The sequence below is a fragment of the Podarcis bocagei genome (assembly GCF_964188305.1).
Source record: "Podarcis bocagei genome assembly, chromosome: 1".
Classification (NCBI taxonomy): Eukaryota; Metazoa; Chordata; class Lepidosauria; order Squamata; family Lacertidae; genus Podarcis; species Podarcis bocagei.
The window spans coordinates 9,872,878-9,892,680 of NC_138125.1; the positions used below are offsets into that span (position 1 = coordinate 9,872,878).

The 19,803-nt window shown below is 47.6% G+C and overlaps 1 protein-coding gene across 1 annotated transcript in view; it reads left to right on the top strand.

Annotated features, from left to right (window-relative positions):
* The window catches only part of PRKCH (protein kinase C eta), a 121,333-nt gene that overhangs the window by 63,500 nt on the left and 38,030 nt on the right, over positions 1 to 19,803 (top strand). The window contains exons 9-10 of the mRNA XM_081192480.1: positions 68 to 241; positions 6,560 to 6,714. Of these exons, the coding sequence (XP_081048606.1) occupies positions 68 to 241; positions 6,560 to 6,714 (329 nt within the window). The remainder of the gene's footprint in view (positions 1 to 67; positions 242 to 6,559; positions 6,715 to 19,803) is intronic.

Here is a 19,803-nt window from a genome sequence, read left to right on the forward strand (position 1 = left end):
TCCATCGTTTTATAAACTCGTATCTCCTTTCCCCGCAAACTAAAAACATTTCTTTCTGCCTGGTTAGGTGATGCTGGCTAAAACAAAACAGACGGGATTCCTTTATGCCATAAAAGTGCTGAAGAAGGATGTGATTCTGCAAGACGACGATGTGGAATGCACTCTGACGGAAAAGCGGATTTTGACCCTGGCCAGGAATCATCCATTCCTAACCCAGCTCTACTGCTGCTTTCAGACACCTGTAAGTATTCTTCTCAACCTCCACAGCAAAATCAGCATTAGGAACACAGAGATCTTCGCTTCCTAAATGTATAGTATAGAGAGGATCCTGCTGGGATAGCTCAGTTGGTGGAACATGAGTGTTATGTACTGAGTTGAATAGGATCCAAAATGCAGCAGTCTGATTGATCCTAGAACAATAGGATTCAGAATGCAGCAGTCTGATTGGTACTAGAACAATAGGATCCAGAATGCAGCAGTCTGATTGGTACTAGAACAATAGGATCCAGAATGCAGCAGTCTGATTGGTACTAGAACAATAGGATCCAGAATGCAGCAGTCTGATTGGTCCTAGAACAATAGGATCCAGAATGCAGCAGACTGATTGGTCCTAGAACAATAGGATTCAGAATGCAGCAGTCTGATTGGTCCTAGAGCAATAGGATCCAGAATGCAGCAGTCTGATTGGTCCTAGAGCAATAGGATCCAGAATGCAACAGTCTGATTCGTCTACAGGAGCCACCCAATCCAGCTCCAGGTGGAAGTGAATCTGCAACCTGATTGGCCTACAGGAGAATCCCGGAATTAGCCAATCACGTGGGGCCCATTGTGTAAATAATGCATATAAAGCAGACATTCTGGGGAACTTCCATTCCTCCTCACCACTGTGAGCTGAATAAAGAGCATGAAATCCACTCTCGACTCTGAGTATATTTCAATGAGACTCTTAATCTCAGGGTTGTGAGTTCAAGTCCCACGTTGGGTCAAAGAAGATTCCTGCCTTGCAATTCTACAGTTCTATGATTCTTTCTGCAAAAAGCTGACAGCTCTGGAGATGAATTTACTTGTCTTGATTGCAATACAGTTTCTGACTTTGCAAGGAACTGGCTGTGTTTTCCTGAGAGTGAGCACTAGGTGGCAGGCGTCGCAAGTGAAAAATGCAGCCAGTCACGTGACCCTTTAAAAAAAAAAATCCCAGGAAAGGTTAGCTGAGGAAACGAGGCAGCAGCTGCCTCGTTGGGACCTCACAACCACAGTCCGCATTCTTGCCAAAGGACAGGCTTGTGAGTCCCTCGGCATTAACTTTCCTCACAAGCATTTCAATAAAACGGGATTACTAGTTTTCCCTGGGAGCGACTCAGCTTTTGAGAGGCTGATCTTCCTCTTTTCATAGGTTCCCCACAATGCCTGCCAAGGAAACCGGCTGCCTCCATGCCATACCTTTAAAGCACACAACTCAACCCCCCCAGGGCCGGCCCACCCATGAGGCAAGGTGAGGCGACCTCCTCAGGTGGCAGGATGCACATGGGCAGCAGATCCAAGGAATGCATCACTCACTGTTGCTGCCACTGTTCCCGATTTAGCTCCTCGCTCGCCCCTTCTTCCCTGGCCGGGGCGGAGGAGGGTGGGGTGGGGTGAGCCGCCATTTTGTGGTTCGCCTCAGGTGCCAAAATGTCTTGTGCCCCAAAGAGTCCTGGGAGATGCAGTTTGCCGCTCACACAGCCACGACCCCCAGCGCCCTTAACAAACCTCCCCCCCAGGATTCTTTGGGGGGAAAACCATGTGATTTAAATGTGTGGTGTGTACACAGCCGCGGTTGTTGCTCACGGTGAGCAAGGCTGTTTTCAAAACTTCCGGTGTTGATTCCAGGGCGGTCTTTGGGCAAGACAACCCATCTGGGCCCCCACCCAAATGAGTCCACCTCCTCCCTGCAGCAAGTACTGGGGGATCTTATCAGTGACCCCCTCCTAAAGTATTGTTGTTGTTTAGTCGTTTAAGTACTTAACCCGAGGTACCACTGTAGTGAACTGGAAGGCCAAGATCTCAGCAAATGCAAACAGCTTTTCCTTCTCCTCCTTATGGGCTTTGCATAGGAGAGACCCTGGCACTGCCACCTCTAGGCTATAATGTTATTGTTGTTGTTTAGTTGTTTAGTCGTGTCCGACTCTTCGTGACCCCGTGGACCAGAGCACGCCAGGCACTCCTGTCTTCCACTGCCTCCCGCAGTTTGGTCAAACTCATGCTGGTAGCTTCGAGAACACTGTCCAACCATCTCGTCCTCTGTCATCCCCTTCTCCTTGTGCCCTCCATCTTTCCCAGTATCAGGGTCTTTTCCAGGGAGTCTTCTCTTCTCATGAGGTGGCCAAAGTATTGGAGCCTCAGCTTCAGGATCTGTCCTTCCAGTGAGCACTCAGGGCTGATTTCCTTCAGAATGGATAGGTTTCATCTTCTTGCAGTCCATGGGACTCTCAAGAGTCTCCTCCAGCACCATAATTCAAAAGCATCAATTCTTCGGCGATCAGCCTTCTTTATAGTCCAGCTTTCAGTTCCATACATCATTGGGAAAACCATAGCTTTAACTATACGGACCTTTGTTGGCAAGGTGATGTCTCTCCTCATCAGTGACCCCCTCCTAAAGTATAGGCCCTCAGTACATGTCCAGTTGTACCAACTCTTGATGCCAGGTCTGAAAACATCCCCCTTGCCTCGTTTTCCTTTCCTGTTTCAGGAAGCTTTTAATGTTTCCTTTCCTCCCCCCCCCCTGTTTTTATGGAAGTTTTTAATGTTTGGTATCTTATCCTGTTTTTAATATTCTATTGTGAGCCGCCCAGAGTGGCTGAGGAAAGACAGATGGGCGGGGTACAAATAAATTATTATTATTATTATTATTATTATTATTATTATTATTATTATTATTATTATTATTATTTCCTCTCCTCTCCCTCATTTGAGTCACACAAATGCTTTCCTGCTTGACATAGAACCAGCTGCCACGTCACCAGCAGCAGAGTAGAAAAATAACCCAAAATGAATTGCCAGGAAAGATAGGGTCACAGAAACAGCCTCCTGACCGTCGTTGTTGATACAATAATAATATTCATTATGATTCATTATGGAACCATTCCCAGTCCCCCCCCCCTCTCTCTCTCTCACACACACACACACACATACAAACAAACACACTTACACAGGTCTCTGCTTGCAACAATGATTTCTTTTTCCATTTTATCTTTTAAAAAGATTATGTGCTTCTTGCAGAGCAACTCAAAGTCCCTTTGCACCAGGCAGGGGTGGGTTGGATTGGGCAGAGGGGTTGCTGCGCCAGCCTCCCGCTGGTTGGTTGCCAGTTGTGGCGGGATGCCAGAGTCACAATTCTGGCTCGGAGCTCCTCCTTCCTCCTGCCAAAGGGGCAGGTGAAAGTGATGTGGGTGGCATCCTCGCCAGCGGTGGCCAATGAAAAGCCCTTTCCCTTTTTTTGCAGGAGGCTCTTGGGACTGAACCCAAGAATTTGTGCATGGCAGCGTCCACTGAGCTACCAGCCTCACCTTTGAGAATTCAACTAGATCAATTTCTGAGCACATGAACATGAAATTTATTACAGTCAGAGGCCAGCTTGTGAAACACAAATGGAACTACAATCCCAATAGCAAAACAAACATTTAAAACAATATACAAGAATGGATTTTAAGTTTAAAAATGTGATAAGGCATATAAACACATAAAAACTTTAAGATAGACTAACTTAGAGAAATGACCCAGAGTGACCTGTGGATCCAAGTTTGGGAATTTTCTTAACAAACTAGATTGAATCAGGGGATGGAGAAGAGCGAATTTTTGCTTTACTGGGAGGTCAGCAAGCCTCACCAGCAAGGGGTCAGTGGTTTCTCTATGTGCCTCATCATAAAAGGGACATCTAAAAAATATGTCTTCGGGGCTTTCTATATCCCCCAATGGACAGGTGCAAATTCTCTGGTCATATGGGACTTTTTTAAAGGATCCTTCCAAGACTGGCGAGGGCAGAGCCGAGCTTCTGGCAAGTGTAAAAGCCCTTCTTGCATTTTTGGATACAAGAAAAAAGAGATATGCTGCTGGTTAATTTCTGAGTACCTAGGAGCCTCCTAAATGTTTCTCGTTTTTATAGCAAGCCTTTCGCTCATTTACAGTAAAAAAATTTCTCTGCAGCCTTTTTGTTCGGCTGGCTTCCAGCCTAGAGCATTGTGCAATGGGGTCTCTCTCTCTCTCTCTCTCTCTCTCTCTCTCTCTCTCTCTCTCTCTCTCTCATATCTGGTCCCCATGTCCAATTGCATGGCCTTTTGATGCCACACAGCTTCCTGTCGACGCCAGCTTTTCTCTGCCACTTCTTAGTACTGCCAGCTTCCGCCCCGGATAATACGGTTACAAAAGTTGGGTGCCGACCCCTCACTCTCTGCCGAGTGGTAGCAAGATTGGTAGCAAGAACAATTTCATTGTTCTGTATGGGACAATGACAATAAAGATATCTATCTATCCCAGGGGGTTCCAGGCACTCACCCAGGGTCTGTGTTCCTCTGGAGAACTGAGACGTGGCGGAGACTGCCGTTCCTTTAAGAAATGTGGTTTATTCACCTATTTACACCTTGGAGAGAGAGTCTGCATGGAGAGAGTCCAGGGACTCAGCTGCACAGCCTCAATTATAACGTTATAAGTGCGTTATAAAAATGTGACAACAGATGGCACTGTAGAGCTCAGTGACAAATTGCGCATATATATGAAGTTTTTTTTCAGAGCGTTTTTTTGTATCTGTGTAGATCCAGCCCAGATCTTACAGCATGGCCATATCAAGAGGGGCTTTCCACCCATAGTAGTGCAGCCCTGAAGCCAACACCCAGCCTCCCTTCAGCCAGCCTGGGAGAGACTCCTGGGGTGGATCTAAACATGGGGGAGGGGTGGAAATAAGTAAGAAATTAGATCATTTTAACAAAAGAAAAAAATCTCTATGAAAAAATCGAGTTTTAAAATTTTCTGCCCTCTGGCGCCATCTGGTGTTGCATGTTTATAGCTCATTCAAATTGCCATTTCTTTACTAATGTAGCTGAGTTCCTGCCTGAAGCCTAGAGAGTCACTGCCAGTCAGTGTAGACAATACTAAGGAAGATGGAGCATGTTCCTCTGTTCTTCCTGTCCCTCCTGCAAAATACTGGCAGCCTGGAGGGAACCTTAGAGTGTCGTGTGAACATTCGTTCATTTGTGACTTTCTCCCTCATTGTTTTTTTAATGGAAAACTTTCATAAATGCAAAATTGCTCCAGAGGCTGGGGTGAGGATAAGGTTTCTTGGGCTGTGTACACACCATGCATCTAAAGTACAAGAATCTTGGGAACTGTAGTTTGTTAAGGATGCTGGAAATGGTAGCTTTGGGAAGGGTAAACTTCAGTTTGGTTTAAGTGTATGGTTGCATACACAGCCTTGGTTATATCACAGGAGCTAGCCAATCCGTGCTGCGCACAGCCACTGCTTTGTGCAAATGTGCAGAAGCTCCACTTTGGAAAAGAAAGGTGTGGTTGGGTTGAATGGGGTGAAAGTGCTTCCACAGAGGCTCCCACCACCCTACAAATGTTGTACCCTTCTTCATGCACAAGTTTAAAACATTGCACAAATTGCAATGTAGTTGTAACCTTCTTAGGAAGCCCATTGTGGGTAGAAAGGACTGTAATCGGACCGCTGCTGTGTGCACATACCTGAGATAAAACTTAGTCACGTGGTGATTTCAAGTATCTGCGGTGAATTTTTAGGTGGTTGGTCTTGAGGCCTAACTTTGGCTCTTTGTGTTTGAACTAGCAGAGGACATCACTCTCAGGGTGTGGGAACGCTCATCGCATTTGAATTCCCTTCTGGTGCGCTCAGGCGCCGGCCATGAGATAAAAGATCCTTGCCTGGCTGGCTTTCGTTTTCCTCTGCAAGATAATAAGCAAGAGTAGCTCTTACTAGACTGAGGCAGTGCCGGATTTACGTATAAGCTAAACAAGCTATAGCTTAGGGCCCCACTCTCTTGGGGCCCCCTAAAAAATTTAATGGAAAAACCCACTGGATGTTCATTTCTAAAATATAAGATAAAAAACAAATAAATTAAAACCTACATACAGCAACAGTGTTTTGTGTTGTGTAGGCTCCAATGAGGTAAGTAATGGGCCTAGCCTGCTCCCTAAAATATCACTGGTTTTAGATACCTATTAGGTTCATAAATTACCATATAGCATATATTCAACAACAACAAAACTGCGACAATTTGTTGTTGACAAAGGACAGCTGGGCATATCAAGGGCCCCATTACCTTCATTAGCTTAGGGCCTCATCAAACCTAAATCTGGCGCTGGACTGGGGGAGCGTCTGAGAGCAGCCCATAGGGGCTTTGCCGATGCTCCTCAAGCATTCAGCACTTCCAACACTTAATGATTATTTAAAATGAATTTAATCAAAGCAGCGTGTGAAATTTCAGGCTGCGTGTGACGTGGTGCCTCAGTGCATTGCCAGAGTTACCAAACGGGCTCCCGTTGAGCATGGTGTCTCGCTGTCTTCTGTTAGGACCGCCTCTTCTTCGTCATGGAATTTGTGAATGGAGGGGACCTGATGTTTCACATCCAGAAATCCCGTCGGTTCGACGAAGCCCGAGCCCGGTTTTACGCTGCAGAAATAATTTCGGCCCTCATGTTCCTCCACGAAGGAGGCATCATTTACAGGTGAGCAAGAACACCATGCAATAATTTGTTGTTGCTGCTGCTGCTGCTGCTAATTAAATTAAATGAATAAATTCCATTTATACCCTGCCCTTCAACTAATGATGACAGGTCTGTTCACAGCATTAAACCCCCCCCCCCAATGAATAAACCTGGGACAGCACAATCAGTAAAGCACGGGACTCTTAATCTCAGGGTTGTGGGTTTGAGCCCCACGTTGGGCAAAAGATTCCTGCATTGCTGGGGGTTGGGCTAGATGACCCTTGTGGCTCCTTCCAATTCTACGATTCTATGCCTCCTTCTCTTTTGAGAATAATAAAATCAATAACAGCAGCCTCACAGGGAAATGTCAGTAGGTGCCATTTTTTCAGCCATATAGCAGTATGTGGGGAAATCAAACACCCTCCCCAATTCACCCTTTTACTGGCTCACAGCCCAACACCTGCTGCCAGCTTTTTTCTTGAAGCTATTGTCCTACCAACCTTACTGTACTCTTGTGAAACATGGATCACTTATAAACGCCATCTCCAACTCCTCAAAAGATTCCATCAATGGTGTCTCCAAAAAAATTTTACACATAATTTGGGAAGACAGGTGAACTAATGCCAGTGTACTGGAAGAAGCAAAGCTCGCCAGTGACAAAGCGATGATTCTTCAACATCAACTTCGTTGAACTGGTCATGTTGTGTGGATGCCTCATTATCGTCTTCCAAAGCAACCACTCTATTACTTAAAAATGGAAAGCGTAATGCTGGTGGTCAATAAGAGAGGTTTAAAGATGTCTCAAGAAAAATCTAAGAAAATGTAGTATAAACACCGACAACTGGGAAACACTGGCCTGCAAGCGCTCCAGTTGGAGAACAGCCTTTACCAAAGGTGTTGTGGGCTTTGAAGACGCTCAAACTCAGGACGAAAGGGAGAAACACGTTAAGAGGAAGACATGCTTGTCAAATCCACACCGTGATCAACTCCTGCCCGGAAACCTATGTCCCCACTGTGGACATGTGGGGTCCAGAACTGGCCTCCACGGTCACTTACGGACTCACTGTTAAGACTGTGTTTATGGAAGACAATCTTACTCAGCTACAAGTGATCCCCAAAGAAGAAGAAGAAGTTGATGGCAATCTTCAGAGCTGGTGAGCGTCTGGAAACCAAAAGGGCAGAGGTGGCTCTTCCTGACCTGTCATGGCCGACTATAAATCAACAGAGACAGAAGCAGAGCTCTAAGGAGGTGGTGCTGCGAATTACCCAAGTTCTTAAATACTGGTGATGCATTTATCACTCCCATCATACCCAGCTAGACCAAAGTAGTGAGCTGCACCAGTGCAGTGTTGGGTGGTGCCCATTAGGACTGGCAGGGCACAAAGCCAACCGGAGGTGGAGCCAGTGGCAGGCAGATGAAGCTGATTCTGGCTGTGTCACCATCTTCTTTCTGAGTTTTACAAGTGTGACATGGAGAAGGAAGCGGGTAGCCATGGCCGCCCTCTGGTCTGGTTGCAGTTCAGAAGACAGGCAGGTAGGGGCTTGCTGGGGGCTGTTGGAGGTTGATGGGGCAGTGCCCCCTTTCACCCTGCTAGACTGGCCTCCATTCCCTCAGCAGTTGCTGACTCTAGTACAGGCTTCCTCAACCTCAACCCTCCAGATGTTTTTTGGCCTACAACACCCATGATCCCTAGCTAGCAGGACCAGTGATCAGAGATGATGGGAAATGTAGTCTCAAAAGATCATGGGTATCATGGGTCCACTTATTAGTAGGCAAAGGCCCCACTCATCATGCTTGTCACGGACTGGTTGGACGCAGAGGAATGGTGGCTTGGAGTGAGTGGTCAGAGGGAGAAAAGGGAGAAGTCTGGGAGGAGGAATGTCGGAAGATGAAGAGGTAACAGGGCTTAGTGATATGGGAGAATCAGTGGCAGAGAGAAGTCCAAAATCAGAGGCAGAAGCTGAAGCAGGAGAGGAGGGAGGCCAAGAGGCAGAGACGAGTCCTGCTGGTGTCCTGGTGTCTCCCTTTCCTGCTGCGACAAGGTCCACTCCCCCTGGTCTTGCAGAACCAAAAGAGGCGTGAAAAGGACGGAGGAGAGGTTGGCTTCCTGCAGGCATGGTCTCCAGTTTTTGGGGGCAAACCCTGGAGAGGAGGAGACTTTTACAGCTTTTTAAGGCTGGCATATTCCTTGGCCTGCATGGGCATCATAAACATTGTCAGAATTCAAGGGCACAGCGAGTTTGCACAGCGAGTTTGCAAAAATAAACAGGGTCAAGCAGGGTCTCAAATCGGATGGGAGACCAGAGGTTTGATTCCTGCATTGCAGGGGGTCGGACTAGATCAGGGGTCGGCAACCTAAGGCCCATGGGCCACAAGCGGCCCATGGGGGTCGTTTTATCGGCCCACAAGCCACCCCTGAACCAAGCTACCTTCTCAGCGAATCCCTGCGCGCTGTGCTAAACTGGCGCAGCACGGCGTGGGGACTCACTTCGGTGACACCAAAAATTGCGTCTGTGCAGAAGCCGAAAATTGCGTCTGCGCAGACACAGACGTCGGAAATCACAGGCGCGCGCTTACACACACCCATAATATGGCCCACAGAGAGGGCTCCACAGCAGTGAACTGGCCCAGGCATGGTAAGCCTTGCTGACCCCTGGACTAGATGATTCTGTGATCCTAGACAGGCCCAAATATTCAGCGAGGGTGTGAATCAGGGGTGGTAAGAGGCATGACTCAGAAGGCTGTGTGGCCTGCGGAAAGTCCCCAGTGTCAGGCAGAGAGGTCTGGAGAGTCATATTTAGTCCCTGGACCGAAGGTTGCCCATCTTTGTTCAAGGACAGTGATGTTTTTAGAGTTGTTGTTGTTGTTGTTGTTGTTGTTGTTGTTGTTGTTGTTGTTGTTATTTATACCCTGCCCTCCCCAGCCAAGACCGGGCTCAGGGCAGCTAACAACAGATATAAGAACAAAGTGATTGAAATACATCTTAAAATACAAGATTAAAATACAACATTAAAACATTAAAATGCAGCCTCATTTCAATGGAAACTCAAATCAAAAACTTTTGGGGGGATGAAAACGTCAAGTCTACCAAGGCTAACTATCCAGACTGGTTCTATGTGGGCCAGAAAAAAGCCAGGGAAGTCCCCAAATAGGAGTTCCAACACAGAAGGAGAAAGGGAAAAAAGAAAGAGGGGGAGGGGATCAAGTTGATTCCAAGCCAAAGGCCAGGCGGAACAACTCTGTCTTACAGGCCCTGCGGAAAGAAATCAGGGGGCTTCCGGGGTGGCGCGATTGGAAAATCGCTGACTCCCTCTAAAACGGAGGGAATTTGCTCCGCGGAAAATCGGGTTTTTACCGCTACGGCGCAGTGGGAACCCTTAAAACCCACAGGCGGGTGAAGCCTGTGGCCGTGGGACTCGGCAGGCACCTCTTTGCGCCCCCCCAATCCGCTAAGGAGCTCGGTTTTGGGCTCCGGAGCAGAGCGGGGAAGTGGCGCTGTGCTGTGAGTCGTCTGCTTCTTCCGTGGAGTGAAGCCGCAAAGCCGTTGCCGGAGAGCGCTGCCTTCTTCCTTGAAATTTGGCACCAAGATCAACGACCTGTGAGTAGGTTATTTGGCAAGTAAAGGAACTGTCTTTAAAGATTTGGCACTGAACGCGGAGAGGTATAAAAAGGAAGTCTGCCTCCCGTTTTTTGTAAAGAAGTTAAGCAATGAGTTCGTAAGCGGAAATCTTAAAGGACGTTTTGAAGGACTATAATCTGAACATCTAACAGTGCTAGCCCCTCTTCTGAGGCAGGGAAGGAGGGGGGAAGGACTTGAATCAGTATTTCCCTGCTAAAAGAGAGGCCGACTTATTCTGAAATCTTGGAACAAGAAGGAGATAAATTGAAATTGCAGAGTTTTGAAAAATTAAAAAATAAAGTGAGAGATTGGCTTCATTATTATCAGATAATGGAGACATATAATTTGGATAAGAAAATTGGTTTCCAGGTGGAAAAGTCAAAATTAGAAACAGAACTGTTAGAACCCAAAACTAAGAATTTGTCAAGAATGTATAACCTGCTGTTGAAATGGAACACTCAGGATGAAACGGTGAAATCTGTTATGATCAAATGGGCACAGGATGTTGGACATAATATTATGTTTGCTGACTGGGAACAGTTATGGACCACAGGTATAAAGTTTACGGCATGTAATGCCTTAAGAGAGAATATTATGAAAATGATATACAGGTGGTACATGACCCCAGTCAAGCTTGCAAAAATTTATCACTTGCCCGATAATAAGTGTTGGAAATGCAAAGAAACTGAAGGTACTTTTTATCACCTTTGGTGGACGTGCCCAAAGATTAAGGCTTTCTGGGAAATGATATATAATGAACTGAAAAAGGTTTTAAATACACTTTCCTGAAGAAACCAGAGGCCTTTCTCTTGGGCATTGTTGGCCAATTGGTGCAAAAGAAGGATAGAACTTTTTTCATGTATGCTACAGCAGCAGCAAGAATACTCATCGCAAAGTATTGGAAAACACAAGATCTACCCACCTTGGAGGAATGGCAGATGAAAGTGATTGACTACATGGAATTGGCAGAAATGACTGGCAGAATTCGAGACCAGGGGGAAGAGACGGTGAGAGAAGATTGGAAGAAATTCAAAGACTATTTACAGAAATATTGCAAAATTAATGAATGCTAGAATGATGTCGGATTGAGGTTAAGTGGTTTCTAGCTGTAATGGTATAAAGGAATATGAAAAATAAATGGATTATTAACAGGTAAAAATTTAATGCTACAATATATCTAGATTAAAGATCAGGATAAAATAAGGAGGGAAAGGAATTGCTGAACTAATAAATTGAACTGGAATACAAAAAAGGGAGGTATGAGGAGGTCTGGGAAATAAGTAAATGAAAGATAAGTGACAAAAAGTTGGAATTGTTTTTAACTGCTTTTTATTTTGTATTTTTTTTCCTTTTTCTTTTTCGTTTTGTAATATTGTGAAAACTTTAATAAATATTTATTTAAAAAAAGGAAAGAAATCAGATCCCGCAGGGCCCTGGTCTCATGAGGCAGAGCGTCCCACCAGGCTGGGGCCAGTGTTGAGAAGGCCCTGGCTCTAGTTGAGACTAGTATATTTGAGTGAAAAAACAGAAACATGAGAGATGTTTGCAGACTGGATGAATGCAACACAGACAGCCTTAGAGAAAAGACCACGAGGAGCCGCGAGGGGCAAGAGATCAGGTGCAAGAGTCGGGGCCTTTCAGGAATGCAAGCATGCCCACATTTTCACTGGAAAAGTGTTGTTGGCCATACAAATCTTCCTCCCTTCTGCGTCTCAGGCAGGCGCCGCAACACTCTCATATCAGCCAAACTCTGGACTGTTTTTACCAGGGAAATTGCATAAATAACTCTCCCACTCCAGCATAACATTTTGCCTGTAAATATGGAAGCAAAAGCTGGTTGCTGCGGGCACAGGCCGCCTCTGGCAAGGCTTAAGGAAGGAAGAAATGTCCTGTTAATACAGCACTCGCGTCTCGTTCTCACTTCCCCTCTCGCGCTTGATGCCAAAGCCCGAAGGAGAGCAGACGCCAAATGGTTACGCAACCGAGACCGTGTTTCAAACAGCGACGAGCGACAGCCATTGACATTCAGTCAGTCCTCCGAAGAGATCTGTTTACACCGATCGGAGCATCCCCAGGCTTCTGCCTGCTCTCGAATGTATTCTCCCAGAGACGGTGGAATAAATTATCTTATGTCTAGGAGCCCTTCAGCACATGCAGACACAAACACACACACTGGCGCCAAGTGTCACAATAAATATTCGAAGGGAAACTGATGGCAGCAGGCTGATCTTGCGGAGAAACGGGCCCTCATATTACAGTTTAATGGACACCCAGAAACAAACACACGTCCGGATATTAAGCCATTCTGAAGGCAGGAGAGATAGGTAGCTGATTGTCTTGGTTTGGAAAACAGTTGTGGAATTGCCTGAGAGTGAATGAGGCAGGGTGGGGACGTTGTAGGGTCAGGTGTATATTTACTTAGGACCCCTCCAGACTTCCTTTTCTTGTGCATCCATGATTTGCGCTCATGGTGGTCTTTGGGGCAGACATTCTGCTTCTAGGATTATGGAATTGTAGAGTTGGAAGGGACCCTGAGGGTCATCTAGTCCACCCCCCTGCAATGCAGGAATCGTTTCCAATCCCAAATGTCCGAAATCCTGTAACTTTTTGTAGTAGTATCAGTAGTAAGAAGAAGAAGAACGTGCTTACCTTTAAAGCTCTAAACGGCCTCAGCCCAGTATACCTGAAGGAGTGTCTCCACCCCCATCGTTCTGCCCAGACACTGAGGTCCAGCTCCGAGGGCCTTCTGGCGGTTCCCTCACTGCGAGAAGCGAAGCTACAGGGAACCAGGCAGAGGGCCTCCTCGGTAGTGGCACCCACCCTGTGGAACGCCCTCCCACCAGATGTCAAAGAGAAAAACAACTACAGTCATACCTCGGGATAAATGTACTTCAAGTTAAGTATTTTTGGGTTGCGCTCCGCAGCGACCTGGAAGTAACGGAGCGTTTCGCCGCTTGCGCATGCACCGACGGTCAAAATGACGTCAAGCGCATGCGCGGAAGCGGCAAAACGCAACCCGAGCCCGCACAGATGCGCGGGCGCGGGTTGCGTTCGCTTCAGAATGCGAATGGGGCTCCAGAATGGATCCCGTTCGCATCCCAAGGTACCACTGTACCAGACTTTTAGAAGACATCTGAAGACAGCCCTGTTTAGGGAAGCTTTTAATGTTTAGTAGACTATTGTATTTTAATATTCTGTTGGAAGCCACCCAGAGTGGCTGAGGAAACCCAGCAAGAAGGGCGGGGTATAAGTAAATTTATTATTATTATTATTATTATTATTATTATTATTATTATTATTATTATTATTATTACCTTGCCCATCTGGCTGGGTTGATTTAGTGAAGCAAGCTTGTTTTCTGCTGCTGAAGAAGGATAAGACCGAAGCCAATGGCTTCAAATGTCAAAGAAAGAGATTCTGACTACTGTAAATGTTAGGAAGAACTTTCTGATGGCAAGAGCTGTTCGACAGTGAAACGGTCTCCCTCGAGAGGTGGAGGACTCTCCTCCCTTGAAAGTTTTAAAGCAGAGGTTGGATGGCCATCTGTCCTGGATGATCTAGTTGAGATTCCACCATTGCAGGGGGGTTAGACTAGATGGCTTCCGGGGTCCCTTCCAACTCTACAATACTAGATTCTAAAATGGGCTCCCACCCACCCAACTTTTAGCAGATTAATCTACCAGCGAAATGGTGGTTATAGTTATGACCTTGATTTGCACGCTTTAAAAAAGATTCAAAAAGTTTCCTCATGTTTTGTTCCTGCATTTTGTGAGTTGGCAGGGCTCACATCTCGCCTTAACCTCTTGCCTTCAATGGTTATCTCCTCCCGACTGAGGTTTACAAGCTAGCTTGCCTTCCTCGCAAAGTTTATTATACGACCTGGCATGATCCCACTCATTGATCTCAGGGCTTTGGGGTTTATTCTCTTCTCCTTCTTCTTTTATAGCTTTTTTTAATACAGGACATGCTTTTTATCAACAAGTTCATAAACTTGATGGCTGAGCTGCAGCTGCTGACATTTAGAAGGTGCCTTATATAATAATCCTGGCGGTTGTTGTTGTCGTGTGTGGGATCTTTATTAAGGCCGAAGATTTGTAATAAAGGGCAGATAGGACACAGTTGTGGGTTTCTTTCTGCTCGGGGAAAGGCAGTTCGTAAGAAAAAGATATTAAATGAGAGGCAGGAAGTGTGTTTGCGAAATCTTTCCCCTGAATTTATTCAGTCACCTTTTCTGTTTAAAATGACAACAGTAATCTTGCTTCCGATCCCCTTTGGGTACAAATGAGGGAGCTGACTTAGCAGTCCGATCTGATACATGTTTACTCAGAAGTAAATAACCCTGATTTCAAGAAATTCCATACCAGGCCCTATCACTGTCTTTAGCATACGTGCCACCAGGGTACAAAGATCCGCCCAGAACCCCCAAATTTGGTTTAGCCACCAAATTAACTTTTATTATGCTTACGCCTTATCTCTTGTTTACGAAAGAAGGGATGGAAACTAAACAAACTTTTTTATTTGCTCATTTATTTACAATGCACTTATACTTAAGTGTACAACACCACCACACTTAAACTTATAAGTATTATTTAGGCACCTAAGTAGGAGATACATCAGTCGTGTCAAAGGTGCCGCTGCCGCAGCTGCCGCATAGCAGCTCAATACAATACGAAACATATTATTTTGATGGAAGAGTTAATTTCGCATCCACTGCACCGTTGTGAATGACAAGCGCCGCTGTTCTGAGTGACAAGCGGCGCCGCTGGCGTGGCGTGTGTTTGGTAAATGAGCCCGCAAAGTCGAAAGTCCTGTAGTGAAACAGTAGGTATACATTTCAGTAATACCTAGGTATATAGTGGTACCTTGGGTTAAGAACTTAATTTGTTCTGGAGATCCGTTCTTAACCTGAAACTGTTCTTAACCTGAGGTACCACTTTAGCTAATGGAGCCTCCCGCTGCCGCTGTGCCACTGCTGTGCGATTTCTGTTCTCATCCTGAAGCAAAGTTCTTAACCTGAGGTACTATTTCTGGGTTAGCAGAGTCTGTAACCTGAAGCGTCTGTACCCTGAAGCGTCTGTAACCCGAGGTACCACTGTATATGTATTTTGTTTTTCTAGCTTGATCAAAATTATTTATTATTTCATAACAGGTAGATAGTTAAGAACTTAGGTGGCTTCACCGGCTGGCGCCTGACACCCCCCAGAATTCGGCGCCCAGGTGCCCTGCACCCCTGGGTAAAGATGGCCCTGCCAGGCCCGGAGATACGGATCTGCTACGAATCGTAGGCTGTCTCAGCCCAGGAGGGGAAATACCCAGTACAAAGTATCTTTTTATGATACACCAGAATAAAAGAAATGTTTTAAAAATCTAATCTAAAAAGAAACAGGAGCAAAGATAAAGGAGAAGGGGAAAAGAAAAGAAAAGACGAGAGGGGAAAGAGAGAGAAAAGAGAAAAAGATGAAAAGACTTCTTTTCTATCTATAGCAACTTGCTCAAAGTATTCATTCAAACTGATATCCAACTATTCTATTTTCCACAAGCCAGTATTTTTTCAATCTTCAAATCCAGATATTATATTTTCTCTTTCATGCAAAAAGTCCACAAGAAGCTTCCAGTCCTTAATAAATGTCAGTAATGACTAGAGAGGGACATTTTGGGTCGTGATGAGTTTTTCCCCCTTCGTGTCTCAAGATTCCTGCAACGTTTGCAGCTGATAGCTGCAAATGTTTCCAGGTTATAGTTTTCCACACAGGCTTCAACATGTGTGAATCGGCGGCTGAGTTGAAAGCTGGCATGTAATACAGTGGCTTTGGGGAGGAGGAAGAGGAGGAGGCATGAGGTTGGCACCGCACTCATTCTGGTTCCTATGAGCCCCTCTTCTTTTGCAGCTTTAGAAAAACCAGCACCGAAGAGGCTCTTTGGGCTTGTCTTGCAATCTGAATTTGTCTCCTTCTATTGCTCTGAAAAATGTTTACACCACTCCTAATATTCTTCTGCCCGCCTCGCCGCCTTCCTCTGCTCCAGCTCAGCCCTCTCACCTGCCCTAGCAGGCTCCTCTTAAGCACTTGGCACCACCTGAGTCTTCCCTTATTCCGCTTAGTCTTTTAATGTTCACCCTCCCTTGTTTGGGCATGTTCAGTTTTAATAGCCCTTCTGGGTCATAAGCGCCTTGGACGTGGCTGGCAGAGCACAGCAAGTCTCGCAGAGCCTACTGTGGAAGAGGAAGCTTGGCTCCCAGTACGTTTCTGAGCACAATTCAAAGTGTTGGTGCTGACCTTTAAAGCCCTAAACGGCCTCGGTCCTGTATACCTGAAGGAGCGTCTCCACCCCCATCGTTCAGCCCGGACACTGAGGTCCAGCACCGAGGGCCTTCTGGCGGTTCCCTCACTGCGAGAAGGGAGGTTACAGGGAACCAGGCAGAGGGCCTTCTTGGTAGTGGCACCCTCCCTGTGGAACGCCCTCCCACCAGATGTCAAAGAGAACAACAACTACCAGATTTTAGAAGACATCTGAAGGCAGCCCTGTTTAGGGAAGCTTTTAATGTTTGATGTATTACAGTATTTTAATATATATATTTTTGGAAGCTGCCCAGAGTGGCTGGGGAAGCCCAGCCAGATGGGTGGGGTATAAATAATAAATTATTATTATTATTATTATTATTATTATTGAAGCAGGGTTCACACCCTTAGTAGATCATGTTGGCTCAGAGGCTGCAGGGCTCTTACCTGGTCAGCCGCTGGTTGCCTTTTCCTAAGCACAGGAATGGTCCCCAGCCAGTTCAGCTCTTGAGCATATGCATCCATCTGTCTTGAAGGACAATGGAGGTGTTGGAAGGTTGCGGTGCCTGCAGTGGCTGTAGAGACCGATACGGGAGAGACATGTTCTGTTGCAGCTGAGGCAGATGAAGGCGTCCGGTTGGGCTGCTGCAGATGCACCATGGCATTTCTTCTCTCTGTGCTCCTCCCCGAGGTCATTCCTCCTCCGGTCACTGCGGTGGATGCAGAACCTGACCATCTGTCTCCAGGCACTGCGGTCATCTGCAAGGGATTCCCCACACGGCGGGGTTGTTGTTGTCAGCCTTCATGTCATGTTTGCCGACATCTTTGTAACACAGTTGGTCTGCCAACAGGCCTGGTGCCTGAAGCCAGCTCCCCGTAGAGCACGTCCTTGAGGATGCTGCCACCTTCCATTCTATGGATGTGACCAAACTGTTAGAATTCCTGCTCCATGGTTGCAGTCATGGGATTTTTGTCTTTCACATGACATGATATGTTTTGACTCCACAGAGTGGGAAGTCACGAAGACAGGATGTTTGCGTCACTGTGTTCCGTGACGTGGGACTATTCTCTTTGCTGTCTGATGCTAGAGAAAGAGGGAGCCATGTTGCAGTGCTCCGTGTGTGTTTATAGGTAAATAAAGTAGATTAGCCAAAATGCGGAGTTGCTGAGGTCTGTCACGCATGATGCACAAACTCTGCGGATCCCTAAGTGTGCTGGTGTCAGTTGGCATCGGTCGCTGTGATGTTCAGGCAGAAGAAAGCTTATGAAGCTCCCGAACAATTGACCAGGAGGGAGGGAACATGCCAGTCGGGCATGTGTCTCTGCCAGGGTCCTACTCGAGTGTAGGCTGAACTCCTGCCATTGAAGTCGCTGAGACAGGAGTGTGACCATGCCGGGACTGTGGGCTTGGGAGAGCGCATCTGTCAGGGCTGCCACGCAGTCCCAGCTCACATAGGACCACGTTAGCCAGCGTTCAGGTTAAAAGAGTCTTTATTGGATTACAGCTTCCATTTCCAAACTGCAATATGCAGCCCTACTTCTTCTAGGTCAGACCGGCGAAGACCCGTCTGAGTCTCCGCCTCTAGCACACCAGCTTAATACCCTAGCCTTGCTCCACCTCCTGCGCCTTTCCCTCCGTCTCTGGGTCCTTCTGCCCCCCGGGGTCTCCTTTTTCCTACTCTCTTCTGACGCGGACCCCCCTGACCCTTCCGCCTCCTTGCGGCGGGCTTTGGGACCTGGTTCACTCTCTGGGCTGCTTACTGCGCCAGCTTCCGCTACATTTGAACTTGGCGCGCGCGCCCAACTCTCAACCTTCCTCTTGATCGTTTCGTCGCTCCCCGAGGTGGGCGTGACTACTCCTGACTCATGCCCTCCCTCCTTCTGAAAGCCTCCGGAACCCGATGTCTGGTCCCCTTTCTCCCCGCTGTTCCCGTCTGGGTACGTGGGTCCCGATCTCCAACTGCTGCTCTCTGATTCCTCTCTGGACCCTTCTTCCTGGGGTGTCCCCCTGCTTTCCCCCCTTGCTCTGACTGCTGGCGCTCCCTTCTGGGAATCCTCGGACTCACTGGATAAGCTCGGCGATCTCGGTTCGTCATCCCCACTCATCTTTCCTTCGTATTCCTCCCCCTCGCTCTCTGTCTCCTCCCTTCTCTGCGTCTCTGCTTCTGAACCCCTGACATCCATCCCCCCCTCGAAGCCCCCCCTTCCCCCCTCCCCACTTTCAAGGGTGGTTGCAGGGTGCTCCATCATCACAGGAGTGAATGCCGGATACAGTTCGCTCCTCGTTGCTGGCCGCCAACTGAAGACCTCCGAGTCTTCCTCCTCGCGTTCGTCAACGGTGAGCTGCTCCGCCTCCATTTCAGTGCCGCCGTGCTCGAAACCGAGATCCTCCCCGCACACGTCCATGTCAGTCTCTGCGTCGGTCGCTTGACCTGGCATCTCCAGCCACCTCCGGCGCCACTGCTCCTCTGGCCGATCGTCCCACCAATACGAGGTATCGGACGCCGAACCCTCCGGTGACCCCTCTGGGGAATGTGTGCGCTGTGCGGGCTCCCCGTCCGAGTCGAAGCCATGGAACGTGCTGGAGGAAAGTGTGGGCGTGAACAACCAGTCGTCGAAGAAGCCTGCTGGCATGGGTCTGTGTGGGAAAAGGGCATGAAACTCGTCCTTGAGCAGGGGTTCCTCCAAAGCGTAGTCTGGCACCCAGCTATTAGCACTAGCCCGGGTGCCCTCTCTGGCTAGGAGGTATTCCACTCCGTCTTCCCCCCATCTGGAGTCCAAAATCTCCGTGACTTCGTTGATGGGGTCCTGCTGTGGCAATCTTCCCGCCTCCGACCGCTCCTGAGACGGACTCGGTGCTGTTCCTGGTTCCTGGAACCTGTGAGGTGTCCTGTAGGGAGTGAGCACCGACCTGTGGAACACCGGATGCATCCTGGAACCCTCCGGGAGCACCAGCCTGAAAGCTACTGGGTTGATCTGCGCTTCGACTTGGTATGGACCGAGTTGCTTGTGCCCCAACTTCTTTTTGGCTAACGATCTGGTCGGCACTGCGTGGGCTGCCAACCAGACCCAGTCTCCCACTCGGATCTCTTCGCCAACCCGCCTGTGCTTGTCCGCTTGCACCTTGTATGCGTGCTTCGCTAGCTCCAGCTGCCGTCGGAGTTGATCGTGGACCTCCTGCAACTCAGACGCGAAAGCGTCCGCCGTCTGCG